At 34.9% G+C, this 20405-nt stretch overlaps 5 protein-coding genes across 14 annotated transcripts in view; 2 read left to right on the forward strand and 3 right to left on the reverse strand.

The window, feature by feature from the left end:
- Window positions 1-1780: 1780 nt before the first annotated feature.
- LOC100740435 (B-cell receptor-associated protein 31) lies at window positions 1781-4188 on the reverse strand. Of its 2 annotated transcripts, none has more exons than XM_012391584.3 (3): window positions 4058-4188; window positions 2812-3110; window positions 1781-2228 (listed from the first exon to the last, which is right to left on the reverse strand). In XM_012391584.3, exons 2-3 carry the CDS (start codon window positions 3077-3079, stop codon window positions 1798-1800), a joined length of 699 nt encoding a protein of 232 aa, XP_012247007.1. In that variant the 5' UTR covers window positions 3080-3110; window positions 4058-4188; the 3' UTR covers window positions 1781-1797. The 2 variants fall into 2 exon arrangements, with proteins under 2 accessions (XP_012247007.1, XP_003493452.1); XM_003493404.3 differs by lacking the exon at window positions 4058-4188 and adding an exon at window positions 3651-3827.
- A 690-nt stretch (window positions 4189-4878) lies between these two features.
- LOC100740556 (MICOS complex subunit MIC19) lies at window positions 4879-8255 on the reverse strand. 7 transcript variants are annotated; one of them, XM_012391588.3, is made up of 4 exons: window positions 7968-8255; window positions 7451-7692; window positions 5545-6071; window positions 4879-5138 (listed from the first exon to the last, which is right to left on the reverse strand). In XM_012391588.3, the coding sequence occupies exons 3-4, from the start codon at window positions 5951-5953 to the stop codon at window positions 4963-4965; spliced, it is 585 nt and encodes a 194-aa protein (XP_012247011.1). In that variant the 5' UTR covers window positions 5954-6071; window positions 7451-7692; window positions 7968-8255; the 3' UTR covers window positions 4879-4962. The 7 variants fall into 7 exon arrangements, with proteins under 7 accessions (XP_012247011.1, XP_012247014.1, XP_012247010.1 ...); XM_012391591.3 differs by lacking the exon at window positions 7968-8255 and having other exon boundaries at window positions 7451-7774; XM_012391587.3 differs by lacking the exons at window positions 7451-7692; window positions 7968-8255 and adding an exon at window positions 6754-6868.
- A 298-nt stretch (window positions 8256-8553) lies between these two features.
- LOC105680209 (B-cell receptor-associated protein 31) lies at window positions 8554-10498 on the forward strand. 2 transcript variants are annotated; one of them, XM_033323648.1, is made up of 3 exons: window positions 8554-8573; window positions 9528-9832; window positions 9919-10498. In XM_033323648.1, exons 2-3 carry the CDS (start codon window positions 9559-9561, stop codon window positions 10350-10352), a joined length of 708 nt encoding a protein of 235 aa, XP_033179539.1. In that variant the 5' UTR covers window positions 8554-8573; window positions 9528-9558; the 3' UTR covers window positions 10353-10498. The 2 variants fall into 2 exon arrangements, with proteins under 2 accessions (XP_033179539.1, XP_012247028.1); XM_012391605.3 differs by lacking the exon at window positions 8554-8573 and adding an exon at window positions 9244-9352.
- A 569-nt stretch (window positions 10499-11067) lies between these two features.
- LOC100740676 (NADH dehydrogenase [ubiquinone] 1 alpha subcomplex subunit 13) lies at window positions 11068-12292 on the forward strand. The gene is made up of 3 exons (XM_012391583.3): window positions 11068-11290; window positions 11574-11724; window positions 11969-12292. The coding sequence occupies exons 1-3, from the start codon at window positions 11194-11196 to the stop codon at window positions 12174-12176; spliced, it is 456 nt and encodes a 151-aa protein (XP_012247006.1). The 5' UTR covers window positions 11068-11193; the 3' UTR covers window positions 12177-12292.
- Window positions 12293-14275: 1983 nt separating this feature from the next.
- LOC100740918 (facilitated trehalose transporter Tret1-like) overlaps window positions 14276-20405 on the reverse strand; it is an 8110-nt gene continuing 1980 nt past the window's right edge. Inside the window, exons 1-6 of one of the 2 annotated variants that reach the window (XM_012391582.3) lie at window positions 19987-20105; window positions 17454-17529; window positions 16274-16621; window positions 16017-16174; window positions 15427-15879; window positions 14276-14917 (exon numbers count right to left, since the gene is read on the reverse strand). In XM_012391582.3, the coding sequence (XP_012247005.1) occupies window positions 14314-14917; window positions 15427-15879; window positions 16017-16174; window positions 16274-16621; window positions 17454-17510 (1620 nt within the window). In that variant the 5' untranslated portion in view covers window positions 17511-17529; window positions 19987-20105 and the 3' untranslated portion in view covers window positions 14276-14313. Of the gene's footprint in view, window positions 14918-15426; window positions 15880-16016; window positions 16175-16273; window positions 16622-17453; window positions 17530-19986; window positions 20106-20405 lie in introns of those variants that run through there. The other variant, XM_033323643.1, reaches the window with a different exon arrangement.

Below are 20405 nucleotides of genomic sequence, written 5' to 3' on the forward strand. Positions count from 1 at the left end.
ACCAATGTACCGATCGACCAGCAGATGATCTAAATTTCGACATTCAGGATTCGAAAAGATGATGTGACCGCATCTATATGCGGGATCCATACGGGACCTATAATCAATACAAATCAATCGAATCGATACAAGAGGCGAAAGAGTCTTATTAACCGTGAAAAATGGATTCGATGTACTTGGAGATATTTTATGGCGGCTAACATTTTTGTCTCCTAATAGGAGATAATTGCTTCGTCCGTCCCCTATCCGGATCGATGATGTTTGGTAAATATCATGGAGATTCGTTTCACCTGCTAAATATTATAACAACGTGTACTTGCGCGGTCTAACAACAAGTGATAAAACAGTGGAAAAAAGAGAAGGAGCGGCGCAGTCTTGATTTCATTCCGCGTGGTTCGATACTCGCCAGATTCACTCACTTAAATTACATTGATTTTTCATACACGATTCCTATATACTTATATATATATATATATATATATATATATATATATATATATATTTATATGCTTACAATCCTAATTTACTGGTCTCAATTAAAGATTTCCTTTGTCTATTACATTAGATTTGTTTATTAGATGGATACATGCTTTTGAAAACTTTTTATTAATTCTATTAGTATAGTAATGTTATTATGGTATTTTACTTTGTTAATAGTGCATTTTGCGATTGCATCGTTCACACACTCGGATTAGTCGCTATAAATCGTCTAAAAGTAAAATAGCAATTTACTATTTTCGATGATACTTAAATACATACTCGTACATACGACATATCGTCGCAAATAAACAATATCTTTTTTCATGGTTGATACATACTGGTCAACTTCTGTTATTGAAAACAGAAAATAAAATTAATCGATTACACCTATAGTTGTTTGCATTACATGTACATATATGTAGGTTGAATAGAACGAATCAACTGGTTGCAAAGATGTTGGCGTGTTGCCGTGGACCGATGGATAGGAAGTCTCCAAATCCATATGCTATGGTATAACATCCATTTGATCGTCAGCCTCGCAGCAAGTGTTGAAACTTTAACTCAATTCTTCACTGAAAATATGTCAATAACTGAAATAACAGTTCGATTTTCCGACGTGGTTACACCTAGATCTAATTTCTTAAATATGGATAACACGTTAACTTATAACTAATAATACACGTATGCGTACGTTTTTCAGAATCGTTTCTTTACATTATTTTCTTGATTGTTAGACATACAATGACGATTGTTTAGAGGTTAAACTGTTACATATAGATAGTTTTACACAACGTGTTATACTGCTTTTTATAACTCTACATATGTACATATGTATTATGACATGTGTATTTTGCACATTATCATGAGAAACAGATTTAACAGGATCCAGATGTAAAATACAAAAGATAATTAAAAAGGAAATATGTAAAAATAGATGTTATTGATCTTAACATTATGTTTTATTATGATTAGTATATATTTTTCTTCACGAACCTTTCGCGAGGACTATAAGAATAACCCAACATACGCTGGATGACGGTTATTTTATAACATTGAATTACTTATTTTAAATACTTTATACTTTCGTCATTTTTCCTCCATACAATGCTATACAATACACAAATTAATGTATAATATATACATATACATATATATAATTATCATATACTAATATATATACATATACATATATATCATATAATACAGAATATATGTATATAATGTAAAATACGTATAATTATAACAAAATTTGATGCAAATATTAAATAACGAAGAAGAAAAACTTAAAAAGGATGAAGGATGTAACAAAACTATCGTTTAATCACTTTTCTTATTACCGCTTGAACAAAGGCATTTGCTATGTTCGTCGTTTAAGCGGTCATACTCCTTGGTAAGAGATTCAGCTTGTGATTTTATAGCTTCTTTATCTTTCTTTTCTTTTGTAAGCTGATGTTCCAATTCTTGATTTTTCGTTTGCAGCTCCTTAACTTGATTCTTCCATTCTGTTATTTCTTCGTCGTGAGCTTCGTTTGAGTCATTTTGTGCAATCTCTCCGATTGTTTTTTGCGACAATAAATGTTTCGCTGTTGTAGTAGCAGATTCAGCCTGACGCATAGCTGCTTCATTTTGTGCCAACAGAGTGGCTTGAGTAGAGATTAAAATCACAAGTCGATGTATAACAAGACTTAAAAACAGCGCGAAACCAGCTATGTAAAAGTTTCGTTCCGCTCTGAATAATCTCATATTGCCTACGTAAAGTAATAGTGGAATAGAAATTAGTTCTCCAAATAGATAAAATACCATAAATATACCACTAGAAATATATATATATATATAAATATATATATATATATATATATATATATATATATATATATATATATATATATATATATATATATATATATATATATATATATATATATATATATATATATATATATATATATATATATATATATATATATATATATATATATATATATATATATATATATATATATATATATATATATATATATATATATATATATATATATATATATATATATATATATATATATATATATATATATATATATATATATATATATATATATATATATATATATATATATATATATATATATATATATATATATATATATATATATATATATATATATATATATATATATATATATATATATATATATATATATATATATATATATATATATATATATATATATATATATATATATATATATATATATATATATATATATATATATATATATATATATATATATATATATATATATATATATATATATATATATACACACACACCTTGCATTTCAGCATTCAAATGATATTCTTTATGTTCGGTAACTGTAGAATATTTTCGCATTTCTCTAATAGCGTCCAATAGAAACAAAACCAATATTCCAAGTAAAAATAAGAAGTAAACTGATGCTTGACTACTTAAACTTTTTAGAAATTTAGATTTAAAAAGCTTTTGCCATCTTTTAGGTGAAATAATTGGTAATACTAATAATAAAACTACTACAATTTCAAAATAAAGAAATCCAGCAATTAAAGTCCAGTGCAGGCTCATGTTTATTTGTTATTGTAACGGATTTACACATCTGAAATATCATATAGAAAAATTATTATTGTCAATAATAATAATTACATACATACATACATACATACATACATACAAGAACAACTTACTGAAATTAATAGCAATAAAGTATTAAATTCAAACTAACTGTTCATCGTCTGCATTAACAATTTGAATAAATATAATTAATTATGGAAACATAAACAAACTAGAAAATATATAATAATATTGGACTCGTACTAACATGTAATAAGAATTAGATAAAAATTATTAGATTAGTTATTTATGATCTAGAAATTTGTTTAACTGAAATGAAACTTTAATTGATTGACATCGATCAAATTCTATCTGTACATATAACTGCAAATGTTTATCATCGGACATTATGCAAAAGAGAAATTATAAAATTAAGTTTTAAATTGTATCAAGTACCAAGAAGATATAAATACGTATTATCTATTTAAAATATTTTTTATGTCCTTAGAATGCGTATTAAATATATTACAGACGACGTAAATAATATAAAAACAGTCACCTTAATACCTTTAACATCTAAACTAACCTGTTAGTTAACTGCTATCAACTATATGATGATTCATTCATCATCAGGATTGCCAATATTTCAAACTTAGCAATATATTTGCACGAAGTCAAAAGTATTTCGATATTGAATAATAAAGCAATATATTATATATCGTATTTAGATCCGTAACAAGTAAAATGATTCATCTTTACCTTATTTTACTTTACTTAATTTCTTACTAAAACGTTTCCAATTGGCAAGTGATACTAGCAATCTTGATGTTTATATTATTAATTGGCAAAAGTTGCTTATTTTGCACTAATTGTAATGCGCTAAATATACAAAATTGGCCAGTATTTGACTATTTCGTCATAATTAATCAATTAATTAATTAAACTAAAAGCTATATGATTTTATTCAAAACATTAGTCACTAAAAATACATACCAGTATGTAACAAGTAACTGGTATCTCCACGTATAGTATAAAAATAAATGGTACAAAGTGCGAAGTATGCATATGTATGTATTGGGAATACAGTTTTCAAAGTAAATTAAAAGATAATCATAAATTTATACAAGCCGTTCCACCTAACTCTGCCACCCTTGATTACTCTCTTATTTGTAACGGTACAAAAAAAGATGTTTGGGCAGGAAGTTATTGTATTTCAGGGGCGAAATTAGGCTATGAGAATAAAAAGTAAGTCATCTCCTAGAAAAGATTTATGGAAATGAGTTTAGATATAAAGAAATTTTAGCCAGACGAAATGATAGGACGAAAGACGTAATTATAATGATATGACTATGTATATACGTGTCTTTGATTTTCTCGCTTTTTAATAGAAATTAATTAGAAGAGTATAAAGGCAGAAACGCGAAAAACATAAACAATAAAGATGAGTGGAAGTCATAAAAACGTGCTTCTATTACATCTATTATTCAAATTTTAGCCTAATAAATAAAGAGTATTGATACAAAATTACAATAATGATAATTATCACTTAACAAATAATTTTTTTCGAATCATTTCGAATTATATGAGATATATACGTAACACATCAATGTGATTCTCGGGATTACATATGTATATTTAGTATTCTATTTCTAACTGCCATTTCCTTTTCTTGTTTTTAATCAATCTTGTTTTCATTGGTTGTATTTTTATATTATTTAAATGTGATATTTCATAATAGGAATATTACTTATTGTTATTAGTATTATAAAAATAAGTGTACAAAGTCTGAATATATATATATATATATTACATAATTTATTTTCAGATAATTTATTTTTTGTAATTTTTTTATTAAATAACATTACGTTTGGCTACTAATAATTCAATATTAAGATATATTAACAACGTGCTGCAATCACACGAGCACGACGCTGATCTACGCAATTAGAAAACTCTTCGACTAAGGTAGAACACTTCAGAATTTCTTTAGGATGGTCCTGGTAACATTTGAACACTTTCTCAGAACTATTTTTGCATGGTTGGACAGTATCATGAATATTTACCCCTTTTTTACCTACAAAAAGAGATAATAAAAGGTAAATTATCAATTTGCAGTATAAACAATTTATAAACAATATAGTGTTTAAAGAATGCTACTTATATCTGTACCTGTTAAATATATATATGTATATATATATTTAACTTAAAAATAATATATGTTATATAAGTAAATGATATGTATTCTGTACGCGGTGTGCATGTATGAGTATATGTGTATATGAAATTGTACGAAGCAATAAATATTTTAAATATATAAATCTTATGAAAGTTTAAAAAAGAATGACCATGCGTACAATTATTAATAATTATTAACGAATGTAGACAAAATATAAAGAGTGGTTAATATAAGACTAATTTAATTATGAATACCATACAGGGTATTCGTATTTTACAAAAGAAAGTGGCAAATTTATATATACCATCAATATATAATTGTTCCGCTGCTTTTTTATATTCTGTGTTAATGATTTCATTAATTTCTGAATGTTTCTGTTCCAATTTCTGCAAACGTTGTTGCCAATAATTATCCTGTTTACGAAATTCTTGTTCATTCTGTTGCTGTATTTGAAGAGCGGTTAAAGTTAATTGTGGATGATATGTGGGATATCCAGCATTCGCTGGTATATCACCACTTTGAGGTAATTGTCGAGAAACAGTTCTTTTAGAAGACGGCTCCGCTAAAGTAGTAGATCTTACTTCACTTGCCACGTTAATATTTGTTTCAGGCACTTTTTGAGTTAAACGCTCCACAACGGATTCTGATATTTCTATTACACCTATTTCTTCGTTATTGATAGTAAGTTTACGAGTACTTTGTCCAGAACCCATATTGTCTGTTTAAATTTGTTTCTTGATAAACTCACAACAAATTACTTGCAAATCTTATTACCTCTGTCAGTAGAAATGTTTTGTCACCAATAATTAAATAAACTGTAAGACTGGTTACCTGAAACGCATGCAAGATTAATATAAATAAATAATTCTTTTTAACACTTTTTAAGCATATTAATACAATGGATTTTTTATGCAAATACAAGTATCATACTAATATTATACATCTGTAGTATGATCTGTACTAGCATTTAATTCGCAAACTAATAAAATTGAAAGCAATATCTCTTGATCACAATTTCAATATTACGTTTCTTATTGTTAAATGTCAAAAGTTCTGTTATACCAAAATAATATTTTATGAAAAAGGAAAATACATTTTTCACTACATTCTTCTTGTAATTCCTTTTTTTTTTTTTTTTTTTTTTTGTTAATATTTAGTCAAATCGCACACATACGTATATAAGAATTTTTATGTCCTTTTTTTGTTTTACTAACTGAATATTAACAGATTTGCGAGTAATGTCAATGCACGTATGACAGCAAATGTGCACGTATCCTTTATTTTTTACATACTTTAATTTGATTACTGCAATCGATAATATAGCAACTGCTTGCAAAACTATTATTATCTATTAATAAGATTACAACTATACCAAAATCTGGGAACACTGTATCGATTAAAATTAATGTTTTATTTATCATGAATAAGACATAACATTTACACAACCACTGTAATTATTTATATGCATATGATAAAGACAATTGGATTTAGATGTACATCAAAGATACGGTACCGTTCTATTGTTATTACAGTAATATGTTTAAATATACGTTGATCAGGAAAAAAATATGTAACATGTAACCTACACACATTGTATATACATACATGCATACATATGTATAGATAGGTATACATATACATACAATACAAAATTTTATCGTAAGGGTAAGTTCACAATTCTCACGCAAATTCGAATTTTGCTTTGTAACATAAGTATTTACTTAAATTATAGGTAAGAAGGCGATTCTTTTCAAAATATATATATGTTTAAGTGTTTTCATAAATGTATATTCACAAAAATATAATCATTTATTATAAAAATAATTATAGAGATCATAGGGAATCATATAGAATCATTATAAAGGAAAAAAGGAAAAAAGAAAAGTAAAGGGTAAGATATTCTATAAATACATTCTTGTATCCACAGGAGTCGCCTGTGCATTAAGTAACTTATAGTAATATCTGGAAGCAGAAATTAAAAATTACCTTGCATTTTCTTAAAATCTCTATAATATAATTTTAGTTTTATTTCATTCAAATATATAAATTAAAATTCGGGAATAAATATATAACCTACAAATTTCGCGATTGTTAGCAGAGAGCTTTCTGTTAAAAGTAACAACAGGTAACAGTAATAAAGCATACAAACATAATTTCTTTCTAATAAGATTTATCTGATTGATTCCTTATCTTGGCACAAGAATACTAAACTTTGATTTCATACTAAAAAGGTAATATCGATATTTCCTAACAATAACCGTTAATTTTTGAAACATTATTTCTTCACTCTTCCTCGTCTCTACCCCTCAGAATTCTCATGCATTGTGCATTGTATTTAAATGTTTGAATGCACGTGATATAAGATCTTTTATACTGTTTTTAACATGTATATTCGTGACGGTAATAGCCTTAGTTTTTAACCCGGACACCCAGCCCGTCGAGGCCATTGTACCTGTAATTTGTGGAATGTTTATATTAAGAATATGAGTTTTTAATTGCCAAATATACGTCACATGTATACAAGTATAGATATGACCATATATTTTTAATGGAATCTATAATATCATATAATGGAATGATAATATATATCAGATAATAAAATAATCTGAATCTATAGAAATATATCGTTGTATTACGATACATTAAAAAATATATTAATATATATGAATTATTAGCTAAATATTGACAAATCTGATGATAAGTCAGGATACATAAATACGCAGTTACAGAGATATGTAGTAAAATATTTCCTCCCTGCCAAAAGTATAGAAGAAAATTGAGTCGTGAAAAATCAACATGGAAAACAAGAAGATTTACATTCTGCGCGAAATGCTATAAATATCTGAAACAGAGACAGAGGCAGAGGCAGAGGCAGAGGCAGAGACAGAAACAGTCTACTGATCCTTTATCTATTTCGAAAAAAAGAGGACTTTGTTGTCTTCCATATTGATTTTTCACAAACTAATCTTAAAACGATTTTCCCTAGCAAAGTGTTTATGTGAGCATGATTAACAGGTCAGTTTGTTTTAAATGTATTAAAATAATAGTTTTTAAACGCTTACTATAAATAAATATATATAAGTATTGGTTAGAATGTATGTAATATGTTTAAAAATATAGAAATAGTCTAAACAAATGACATGTGTTGTTGACTATTTTTTTATTTTTAACTTTGGTTACACTGTTGTTAATTTTAATTTTTGTCATTATTATACATAAAGATGTTTAAAGATGTTATTATACGATAATAATTTTTGTTACAGTTGCGAAGGAAAAGAAAAGGAAAAAAGAAAAAAAAAGAGAAAAAAGAAAAAAAAAAGAAATAAATAGAAGGTAAATAGAAGGATAAGAATTAATATTTTATTAAGATAACGATATGGGCGGAATTTTGATTTAATGGGAACAAAATTATTGTCATTTTTCATTATAATAGTTTTAAATGGATAGAAACCAAAAATGTAAGTCTTGACTTTAGGAATCCAGCAGTGTAAATGTTACGAGTACGTAAAGTTGAGCGTTCTTAGCGTATTTTTGACAGCTTACTTTTTGACCAGTCATGTTGGCTTTTCTATCCACGATTCGTTCAGTGATTGGAGTCGCTGGCTATAACAGATACACGCGAGCGGCGACCAATTAGACGGGAAAAGTCAAATATTTTCGTTGAGATATATGCCCTTAAAACAGTAAAAATTAGAGCATGGAATTTGTAAGTGAGTACTGAATTAGGTTGGAGTTAGTCACAAGATTCCAGCCGCCTACGTTAATGTGTTAATTTATGTGTAAAGTTTATCTACAATGCGTGTCAATACTTTAATTACAGCCGGCGAAGGTACCCAGCGAAAAAAAAACGAAGGAGAATAAATGCTCATTTGTGCGTGTCAATCAGGTGATAGATAGAAGTAGCATTAAATGGCATTAAAATAAGCTGCTAAATACGTTAAAAACGCTTGACTTTACATACGTACAACTTTTGAATCGCTGGATTGTTGAAATTAAGATTTGCATTTTCAGATTCTATGCATCGAAAACTATTGGATTGTAATAAGAAAAGGCAGTAATTTTATTTTTACTCATAAAGATTTCAGTATTATAATATCTCGTATGTTATAGAGGTACCTACATATCTAATTAAATGATTTCTATTAAACATTTCTGTTCCTATGAATATAAAATTCTGACATATTTTCTATAAACATCTCTCGGTAAAAATATTTTTGATGGCGTTTATAAAAATTATCAACTGGAAAGATGAATATGCAGCATCTAAACGTTTTGTGATATTTTTAGATATTTACAGAAATTAAAGCAATATTTAATCATGAGTCTTCAGTGGTCTTTAATCGCTGGATTTCTGTATGTCGAAGTCATAATAGTTTTATTATTGGTGTTACCAATAATTTCGCCTACAAGATGGCAGAAGATTTTTAAATCCCAGTTTTTAAAAAGTTTAAGCGATAGAGCATCAATTTATTTCTTAATTTTGCTTGCGATATTAGTTGTGATTTTATTAGATGCTATTAGAGAAATGCGAAAGTATTCAACAGTTGTAGCTGTAGAGAGAGATCATCATCACGTCGATGCCGGATTGCAAGGTGTATATTCATATTTTTATCACATATGATATTATATCTATCTTGAATTTAGGATTTGATTCTGATTCTATTATTATTTTATACAGGTAGTATGAAACTATTCAGGGCGCAACGTAACTTTCATATATCTGGTTTTTCACTGTTCTTAAGTCTTGTTATACGTCGTCTTGTAATTTTAATCTCTAATCAAGCCGTTCTACTGGCACGAAGTGAAGCAGTTACGCGTCAAGCTGAATCGGCAACTACAACAGCGAAACATTTGTTGTTACAACAAAAAATTAGCGGAGAGACTGTTCAGAATGACTCGTCCGAAGCTCATGATAAAGTAACATTAGAATGGAAAGCTCAGATTAACGAATTACAAATAAAAAATCAAGAATTGGAAAATCAACTTGCGAGAGAAAAGAAAGATAAAGAAGCTATAAAGTCGCAAGCTGAATCCCTTGCCAAGGAATATGATCGGTTAAACGACGAATACAGCAAATGCGTCCAATCAACTAGCGATAAAAAAAGTGATTAAATTCCTTTTATTTCCTTCTTATACTCTGTTCTTCTATGTAAAAATTGCTTTCGACTGATATCTCATATTATAGAGTTTTGTCGCCCTGTATATCTATGTACTGTATAGATAATAAGATAAATAAGAATAAATTATTTAATATATAATTATATGTTAGAAATCTATGTATAATTAATTAACACATTGATATGTGTTATACAAACGCTTAAATATATTTACTTGATACCGTATTTTATTGGAAATATTGTTATAGTAACCATTTTTACATATAGCAGTAATATTTAAGTACGATTGGCTATTTCAACATACTTTATTAAAGTTTTACAATATAGTTTATCAAAATTTTAAATAATAAAATACCAAATACCAAATACAATTGCTCAATTCTTTTCTTTTTATATTTAACTTTGCTTCTCCTCATTTTTTTTTTTTACTTTTTCTGAACACTGAATACCAATCATATTAATGTTTATAGAAATTTCTGAAATACATATAAAGGTGAGAAGTGAAAGGCCTAATTCGAAAGTTTTACCTGTTTACTGCATTTCATGTGCACACATGTACATACATGTGTAAAGGAGCCGTGCATACACAAATGTATATATATATATATATATATATATATATATATATATATTTGTATATATTTGTGTGCGTGCGTGCGTGCGTGCGTGCGCGCGCGCGTGTGTGTGTGTGTGTATATAGGATGAAAAATAATTTCTGGATTATTCACCAGGAGTGCTAGTGTTGTTCCTATGTTCTAACCGAAGTCGTATATGTTATACTGTCCGTCTTTATTAACTTATTCATTGTTTATACAGTAAATGAGAAGTTAAGAAGGATGTCTCAGCCGAAAACAGGACCTCAAGATTTACCTCCTAAGGGAGGATATGCTCCTTTCGGTGTCAGTCGAACCAAGCTACGTACTATACTATCAGGTACAAACTAACCTATAACCTACATGTATTAGTTTATTATCTGATAGATTATTGGAATTTGACTCGGGATTTTTAAGGTAGTGATAGATTGAAATTAATAAATTTGAATATACTATTGTTTCTTTAAGTACTTGTGTATTTGAAATATCTGAAAAACGATATGTAAAATTATGAGAAAGTAAAATTAATGGAATTTAGTTAAAATATTAATTTACAAGAGCAAATCATGTGGCAAGTGTTATATAAAATTATAATGGTAGAACAAAGTATAATTAATTTTTAGGTCGTGCGGGTGTGGGGATATTTGTTGTTGTCAATGTCGTCTCATTTCCACTGTACTATAAAAATTGGTTAAGCGAGCGAATAAAAATGCTCGAAACGAAAAGTCGAGAACTAGCAACAGTGCCCATGTTGTTAGCAGAAAGAGATAGAGCGTAAGCATAACTGTCTTATAATGGATATCACGTAATTTGCCGTGAAAAAGATATCTTGTATAAGTTACGCTATTTGCTGGTAGAATTTCATAAACGTTAGCAATATAGTTTGCTATTGTCCTCATTTGCGTTTCATGTATTATACTATTTTTCTAATACATATTTATTAATTATATGAATGTATTGTGTATATATTTTTAAAAGATCTTTGCATTTAAAGCGAGAATAATTCTTTGTCACACAGGATCTTAAAACATCAGAAACGAATGAGAGAATTAGAGGCTGATGTAATGAAGGATTTCCCATTTTGGGAAGTGGGCACATTTTTTGGAGCACCGATATACGAAAGTGTTCCAGAAGATACATATATCGAACCAAATTTCGGTGAATGTTACACATATGCAGATCCTTTAGATTTTCCAATAATGCAGATCTCACATTTTCTAACGTAAACTTTGCATTATGAGGTTCTTTGCAGGTTCTTTATGTGGTTGAGGTTCTTTATGTAAGATAGTATGTTGTATTATATTAAATATAATTAATAAAGTCATATTAGAAATACAGGAAATTGTTGCGTACTTGTCTTGTATACCATAGCGAAAGCTGTTAAGATCGTAATCTTTATCATGCGATTATAGTAGAAATGGAGTAATTATTAATGGAGTAATTATCGATAAAAATTTCGAAGGTAGTTTACGAGAAATGAAATATTATTCGGGCGATTGCTTCGATCTATCGCGTAAAAGTTGTAAATCTTTATACATGTATTTCTTAGAAAAAAAAAAAAAAAAAAAAAAAAAAAAGGGAATATAGGAAGAGAGCTGAGGCTCTAATCCGGTAGATGCGATCATAAAAGATGACAAATTAATCCACTTAATTAGTTTCCTTTTTTTTTTTCAAACGAAAATTTGTCCGACAATCCGATCTTTGACTATACTCGTACGTGTTCTCGAATTATGGATACTAAAAATGCACGTATCGTGTAAGTACTTTGATATCGCATGCATAGCGGACTAGCAGTGATATATGAGGTACGTAAGTAATATAAGAGATACATATTCTCTTTTAGTGGAGAATTTACCACCAACCGGGTACTGCCACCTATCGGATCCGACCGAAATCGCAAGAAACTAACAGGAATATAGAACGTAGAAGAAGGTGTATCCCAGACGAGATCCTGTGTTGAACAAGGAGCGCACCACTGTGCGACAAGGACAGACACTACGTCTCTTTTTAATTCATCGAATTTTCGACAATTGTTCCGTTTCTGGGACAAAATGCCGCGCTTTTAGAATCGAAGAATGTAGGAGGGGGGATCTCTGAGAACGGTCTCGCGGCGATTTCGATCGGAATTTGCTCAATTAATGGCTAATTATTTGGTTTTTAATAATTATCCGCGGCGTTGCCTAGTCACCCAGGGCCCACGCCGCGAATTTTCACATAATTCTCGCTACAAGCAGTTAATTCGCGATCTTTCATGCACAAAGAATTTAGTACAGGATGCAAAGGATGCTTCTTCAATTGCTTGAGTAGAGTAAGGGAGAAGAGTAATTAAGGAATAATCGTGAAATTAGAGTGAGAAGTATGTGAGAAGTCTGTCATTGTCGCACAATATAGTCCGTCCTTGTCTAACAGGAGTTGAGATAGCTGCTCGCACATTCTATACTCCTGTTACTTTTCTGCAGTTGCAGCCGGATCCGATAGATGGCAGAGCACTCGACTGACTGGTCAGATGCTAGAAGAGAAGAAGAGTAGACGAATTGGTATTATTACAATTTTTATTGTTTTTTTGTAGGAGGATTTTTATGTAGGATGATTGTTAGTGAGAAGGGTAGCGTGCGTACACACGTGCAAAGTAGGTACTCACTGGTACTTACTGGTGGTAGTTTTGATTCTCGTTAGTGGAAAAGACTAATTGCGTAATTTTCTTTGTTAGACCGTCGGCTTTCTTGCTACCGGTGTACTTCGGGGAGATGTGTGTAACGATGCGTGTATTGGCGGGAAGATTGGCTGGAAGGGTGCGTTTGGAAAAGTTTGAACGAAAAGGAAAGGAAGGAATTAGAGTTTCGCATTGACAGGCAATTATTATCGTGGCAAATTGTAAGAAAGCTATCGTTGCAAAAATAATTCATTTATTGACAGGAAATAAAACTATATACACTTTGCAGGAAGAAAATTATATTTACAAGTATGTGGACTTATAGCGCGGCGAATTGATTCGGAGATATTTGAACGTATATCGAATTGCCGGCTGCTCGTTTCGACTATTCTACTCGACGATCGGTCGGTAGAAGGTGTATCTAGGTGGTGAAATTTGTCGTCGTTTTCTCGATACTGTCGATTGGTTCGGATCTAGTTGGAAACTGCGCAAACTATCGACCATTGGCTGTAATTTGTGCGCAAGTGGCGGGAAACGCTGGGAAATCGTTGTCTAGAAGGAGGAGTTTGCATAAAGATATAGATACCAAGTAGTTTTAAAGAATAAGAATAGGTACGGCAAGGATGGTAGATGGAAGAGAGATTTCTATCGGGGGGGATATCGGGTGGCTGGGAAAAGAGAGTGGATGGAGAAGGAAGGTTCGGTGGCTGCTAGAAATACACGTGCTCGGACGAGATGGTCGGACGGTTATATACGAGATGACGACGGTTCGCTTCGCAATCATTGGCAGTTTGCCTTTTGTTCTTTTGCATATGGTCAGCGGTTAAGTCGATGCAGAAATTGTCGAAAGCGTACGCGTTTGTCGTGATATTGCGATGCTTCTCCTCGGGGATCGAGGCAAATTTCTCGAGCGTGATATTATTAGGTCGAAGAGAGATGGTGGCTATTGGCTGAACATCGGCGGGCGGGTCTGTCGCGAGCTTCTTCGAGAATCCGTTTTCTATTTCGTCGAGGCTTCGACCTCTGGTCTCAGGGAGGATGGTGAGTGCGAATGCGGCTCCTAAGCTAGAAGCTACGGCGAACGTCCACATGAAGTACTCGATTCCAACTATCGGTTGCAGATTAGGATACATTTTGATGGTTGCGAACGTTAACATTTGTACGATACTGGTAGTGATGCCTCCTAAAGATCCTCTGAACCTTAGCGGATAGAGTTCGGAGGTCATGACCCATGGCAGAGTGAGAAATCCTATCATAGAGAAGCCTACGTGGCCTCCGATGCATGCCAAGGATACCACCGATGACAATTTGAACCTGAGAGGAAAATTGGATCGATTAATTTGATTAATTTGGATGGGATTCGTGTCAACGAAGGTGATTACGTAGAAAAAGGAACAGAGAGAGAGAGAGAGAGAGAGAGAGAGAGAGAGAGAGAGAGAGAGAGAGAGAGAGAGTGGACTAGAAGGAGGGAAACGTTTGCCTTCTCCAGCCTGGCTATTATCATCTATCGCCAAAGTTGAGCGATAATAAATAATATTACGCGAACGAAGAAGAATAGATTACGGGAGGAATCGCTCGTTTTATGGCTCCTATTACGCCTCTAAACTAGAATTACGTACGTATATAGTACAAACGGTCATCCACGCGTTAAATTCGACGTGGACTGTGCCGACGATTCGTCTGGCTAAAGCTCTACAGAGACGATAGAAAAGAAGAAGAGAAAGAGGAAGAGGAAGAGGAAGAGGAAGAGGAAGAGGAAGAGGAAGAGGAAGAGGAAGAGGAAGAGAAAAGTCGAGTTAATAACAAGCGGAAAAGATACGAACCTGTAGGAGAGAGCAACGCCTACGGCAGAGATCGCCATTCCTAAGCCACTGACGAAGGTTAGCGCTTTTCTGCCAAAGCTGTTGGCTAGACCAGCGCCGGCTATCGACGCGAACAACCTGATCACACCGATTCCAACGCTGGCGGAATACTCGTTCAGGTCGATACCGATATCCTCGAGGATGCTGACCGTGTAGAAGAGGATTATATAGATGCCCGACATTTGCTGGAGCGCGAAGAAAGCGCACAGCACGAGGAAAGGCTTCCACACGCTTGGCATGTGAAGAGCTTTCAACAGACTCTCTTTTCCCTCTTCTCTTTTCGCGTTTGCGTCGCAAAGTTCCTCGTACTCTTTGTCGGTGGTTAGGCCAGAGCCTCGTAGCCACAACAAGGATTCCTTCGCTTCCTCGTTTCGTCCTCGAGCGACTAGCCAACTCGGTGTTTCCGGAATCATACTGGTAAGTGGAAGAAGAAGAAGAAGAAAAAGAAGAAGAAGAAGAAGAAGAAGAAGAAGAAGAAGAAGAGAGAGAGAGAGAATAGATAGGAATAAAAGGAGTAAAACAGTTATTATTGGAATGAAAATAATTATTACCGTGTTAGCGCCAGCGAGAGTATGGCAGGTGCTATACTGATGGCAGCGGCATTTTCCCACGTGGTGAACGCTCCCAACGAGTAAATCATCAGGACACCGAGCGAAACTAAAACTGGGCCACAGCTTCCCAGCCAGGCTCTCTGGTTTGGTGCGGCGGCCTGTAATATTTTGTCACCGGTCGTCATACGTTAATTGTGATATTTCATCGGTACAAGCTGTTAATGTTACGTAATGTAACGAATCAAAGGGAGAAATACCTCGCTGACGTAAAGGTATAGGCCGTTTGCCATGCCCATGCCGATTCCACTAACGAATCTGCCCACGTATAACAGAGGCAAGTTTTTCGCCAACGCTATCAACAACCATCCAGCGACATGAGGCAAACTGGCCAACGCGATAGCCGATCTTCTTCCGAACCACTCGGCGCATAGTCCGGCGATTAACGAGCCCAAAGGATTAGAGACGACGCCTAGAGCAGCGATCCAAGACGTCTGATCGGCGTTCGCCAAGTGACTGGTCAACAGTTTCGGCACTAAAATCGCGCTGAATCCTTGACCAAGCCCCACGGATATTTGTCCAGAATGCGCCGCCAGGCTAGCGAATATCTAAAAGTACCGACACCTTTGAAAATACCACCTATGAAAATCAGGTTCGTCGCAGCAGAAATACGGCGCGGTAAAAAGCGCGGTGAACGATCCGTAGTACAGGTACGATCCGGCATCGGCTATCCATCGATTCGTATCTCGTATCGGTCGGTATCGGTTTCCGCGTTTCGACCGATATCGGGCTTGCGTGCGTCGCGCCCGATCCAACCTAAGAAACGCAAGGAAATGAATTGCGTTCGCGGTCGTCCCGAGCGCCAACGGACGCGGATTACGCAACGATGTGCAACGTCGCTCAACTGGCCTCGTTGAAACAAGCCGGCGCGCATCTTCTCCACCGATACGTCGAATCGCGATAATTACCGCAACAGATCGCGATCGTTCGACCGCATTGTCTCGTTACTCGCGTACACTCGTGTAACACCTGCCGGTGCCCTTTTGCTTTTTTCCGCTCGACGCTGCCTCTCTCGAGTCGCTCCGTCTCGCCGCTCGTGTCGTCCCGCGTGTCATTCTTCCTACGATATCTCTCGTCGCTGCTCGCTCCTTGCCGATCAACCGGGGATCCGCCGTTCTCAAACTAACGACTGTCATCGAAACTTTTCCAACCTGCCACGGTACCAACGAGATTCTATCGAGCGTTCATCAGATAACGATAAGACAAAGCGGAACGAAGATGTTTAGGAAGAGAGCTTCCTCCGATAGTTGCATCGCGAGTCGATCGCCGCATTCGCGTTTGCGCAGACCACCGCTTATCGATCTTTTACGGATAAATTATCGAAAATGATTCATCGACCATCGAATCGAACAGAGTTGCACGAAGGTGTAATTCCCTTACCGTTTTCTTCTGACCAGAGCATGCCACCTTCCACCACAGTTTCGCTCGAGTGATCATCGCGTCGCACGAATTTAATCTGTAACAGAGAAAGAGAGAGAGAGAGAGAGAGAGAGAGAGAGAGAGAGAGAGAGAGAGAGAGAGAGAGAGAGAGAGAGAGAGAGAGAGAGAGAGAGAGAGAGAGAGAGAGAGAGAGAGAGAGAGAGAGAGAGAGAGAGAGAGAGAGAGAGAGAGAGAGAGAGAGAGAGAGAGAGAGAGAGAGAGAGAGAGAGAGAGAGAGAGAGAGAGAGAGAGAGAGAGAGAGAGAGAGAGAGAGAGAGAGAGAGAGAGAGAGAGAGAGAGAGAGAGAGAGAGAGAGAGAGAGAGAGAGAGAGAGAGAGAGAGAGAGAGAGAGAGAGAGAGAGAGAGAGAGAGAGAGAGAGAGAGAGAGAGAGAGAGAAAGAGGAAGCAACTTTCTTAAAAGAAGCAAGTGGGAAATCTGAAACACGTAAATTCGTAAAAGCCGAAAGCTTTCAACGAGACTGTGTTTCGCAAGGGCCTTCGCCCTTTTCCATTGAATAATCACACCCGTTTAAAGCCTAAGCGATCGCTCTTAGAGCAACGATGTGTTTCGTGACTCACGGTCACGCGGTCACGGTGAGCGCGATTTTCTATCGCGTCTCTATCGCTTCTCGTGACAGATTCCCGCCATTTCTCTACTTTTTTCTATTTCCACGTTATCACGTTCCGCGATTAAACCGCTCTCTTCGAAATGGAGAATCGCGCGACCACCGTTTTCCGAGGAAATTTAACCAAATGGACGATCCCTCTATCGGATCCTTGCCTATCGATCGATGTAAGGTATACGAGTATAGTTACGAGTTTTATGTTTGTTCCACTATCGGATAATAGATCGTTGTTGCGAATGCCGCGGTGCTCTCTTTTCCTCGTTTCCCTGGTTCCCGTTTTCCCTAATAATTCACGCAAGGAACTGAAACGTCGCGATCCAACGATCACAGCGGAACGCTTGCAGAAAGCGCGCGTTGTGACCGGTCTCGTGCACATTCGCAAATACGTATAAAGATCGCTGACGTTCAACAGGAAAACCTGCGATGATACCGATTCTACGTGCAAGATTCGCGATAATGCTCGAAAATGATAGCAAGTACGACTGTTACGTTACGTGAGACGGATGGCGAGTTGCGCGACGGAAGCGGCACGATCGAATCGAATCGAACGGGATGGAATGGAAAATTTTACGGTTCCGGTCAGTTTTACAGCTCTTTTTCTTTCTACCTTTCTTTCTCTCATTCTCTCTCTCTCTCTCTCTCTCTCTCTCTCTCTCTCTCTCTCTCTCTCTCTCTCTCTCTCTCTCTCTCTCTCTCTCTCTCTCTCTCTCTCTCTCTCTCTCTCTCTCTCTCTCTCTCTCTCTCTCTCTCTCTCTCTCTCTCTCTCTCTCTCTCTCTCTCTCTCTCTCTCTCTCTCTCTCTCTCTCTCTCTCTCTCTCTCTCTCTCTCTCTCTCTCTCTCTCTCTCTCTCTCTCTCTCTCTCTCTCTCTCTCTCTCTCTCTCTCTCTCTCTCTCTCTCTCTCTCTCTCTCTCTCTCTCTCTCTCTCTCTCTCTCTCTCTCTCTCTCTCTCTCTCTCTCTCTCTCTCTCTCTCTCTCTCTCTCTCTCTCTCTCTCTCTCTCTCTCTCTCTCTCTCTCTCTCTCTCTCTCTCTCTCTCTCTCTCTCTCTCTCTCTCTCTCTCTCTCTCTCTGTCTTTTTTTCTTCCTCGCTGAATTCTCGAAACAAACGGTCGTTTATTCTTCCTACTGGCGAACATGTTTTCGCAAGTGTAACGTACAATACTGGGCAATCGTGACGGTGGAACCGCTGCTTAAATAAATACGCTACTTGTTGCATTTCGTCCAACCTGTCGATGCCTCTATATTGATTTAATCGCGACGCTGGTGCACGCGGACGCAATAAAAATTTATTATCGCGTTTGCACGCTAACTACCTTTCGTTGATGCTTTTTCAAGCGACTTTGACGAACGAGTGGCCATCGACGCTGTTCCTTCCCGTTAAATACCGATCGATCGTCATCGTTATCGTTAATTTGTCGCAGAATAGAAAAACGATTCGTTAACGCCAAAAAAAAAAAAAAAAAAAAAAAAAAAAAAAAAACAAAAAAAATACATAAAAAAAAAAGGACGCATTAACGGCGTTAACGTAACCGCCAGCCGTAATACAACCAGCTACCTGTGTACGTACAATGGTACGATACATACTGGCAAGCATGCACGTGCACGTATACAGCGATTTCAAGCGACAGGTAACGCGCGTCTTCTTTTTATTCTCGATACGCGATCCGTTTTGAAATCGGACCGAGTTATACCGAATTATTGCAAATTTGTGAACGACCACGCACAACGATCCACGCAACGATATCGCAACGATCCACGATAAGATACATCGTACGATATTTAGTTACCTAATCTGTTACTTATTAGCTAATGTAATACTCGAAAAGAGCAACTTTAAGATAGCTAAGATTGATGTAAGGAGATACTAACCTTTGATATATATTAATAAGTATATATATTAATAAGTTGTAAATATTGAACGTAGGACGTGACAAGCCGAGTTCAAGTTTCCCTCCTTTTCGTTCAATTTCGATTATGTTGCGTGCCCCGGTGATGATAGTAGGTAGCACGTTCGATCCAATGGCCCATTCCTCGCTCGACAAACGATTTACAACGCGTTCGGAGAGTAGAATGCGAGCAGAACGCGGATTCTCACGGTAACCTCGTATCACGCCGATCGTCAGCTCAAGGATCGTAAATCACTTTTATCGGCGGCAGTTCTCTGTCTCGGTGCAAGGATGTTCCGCTACTGGATTTCGCCACTGCGAATCCTGTGTCCTATAAATATAAGATGCTGTGAAACCGCGGTCACGATCCAGCACGGCGACGACGGAACACGTAGATGCACC

This window comes from Bombus impatiens, unplaced genomic scaffold (assembly GCF_000188095.3).
Source record: "Bombus impatiens unplaced genomic scaffold, BIMP_2.2 scf_1081, whole genome shotgun sequence".
Lineage (NCBI taxonomy): Eukaryota > Metazoa > Arthropoda > Insecta > Hymenoptera > Apidae > Bombus > Bombus impatiens.

Coding starts and splice junctions, on each gene's coding strand:
- LOC100740435 (XM_012391584.3), bottom strand. CDS start 3,079: ATGAGCCTGCACTGGACTTTAATTGCTGGATTTCTTTATTTTGAAATT. Junction 2,229..2,811: donor TTTGAATGCTGAAATGCAAG/GTGTGTGTGTAT, acceptor TACTTTACGTAG/GCAATATGAGATTATTCAGA.
- LOC100740556 (XM_012391588.3), bottom strand. CDS start 5,953: ATGGGTTCTGGACAAAGTACTCGTAAACTTACTATCAATAACGAAGAA. Junction 5,139..5,544: donor GGAACAATTATATATTGATG/GTATATATAAAT, acceptor CTCTTTTTGTAG/GTAAAAAAGGGGTAAATATT.
- LOC105680209 (XM_033323648.1), top strand. CDS start 9,559: ATGAGTCTTCAGTGGTCTTTAATCGCTGGATTTCTGTATGTCGAAGTC. Junction 9,833..9,918: donor CGTCGATGCCGGATTGCAAG/GTGTATATTCAT, acceptor TATTTTATACAG/GTAGTATGAAACTATTCAGG.
- LOC100740676 (XM_012391583.3), top strand. CDS start 11,194: ATGTCTCAGCCGAAAACAGGACCTCAAGATTTACCTCCTAAGGGAGGA. Junction 11,291..11,573: donor GCTACGTACTATACTATCAG/GTACAAACTAAC, acceptor ATTAATTTTTAG/GTCGTGCGGGTGTGGGGATA. Junction 11,725..11,968: donor TTAGCAGAAAGAGATAGAGC/GTAAGCATAACT, acceptor TTTGTCACACAG/GATCTTAAAACATCAGAAAC.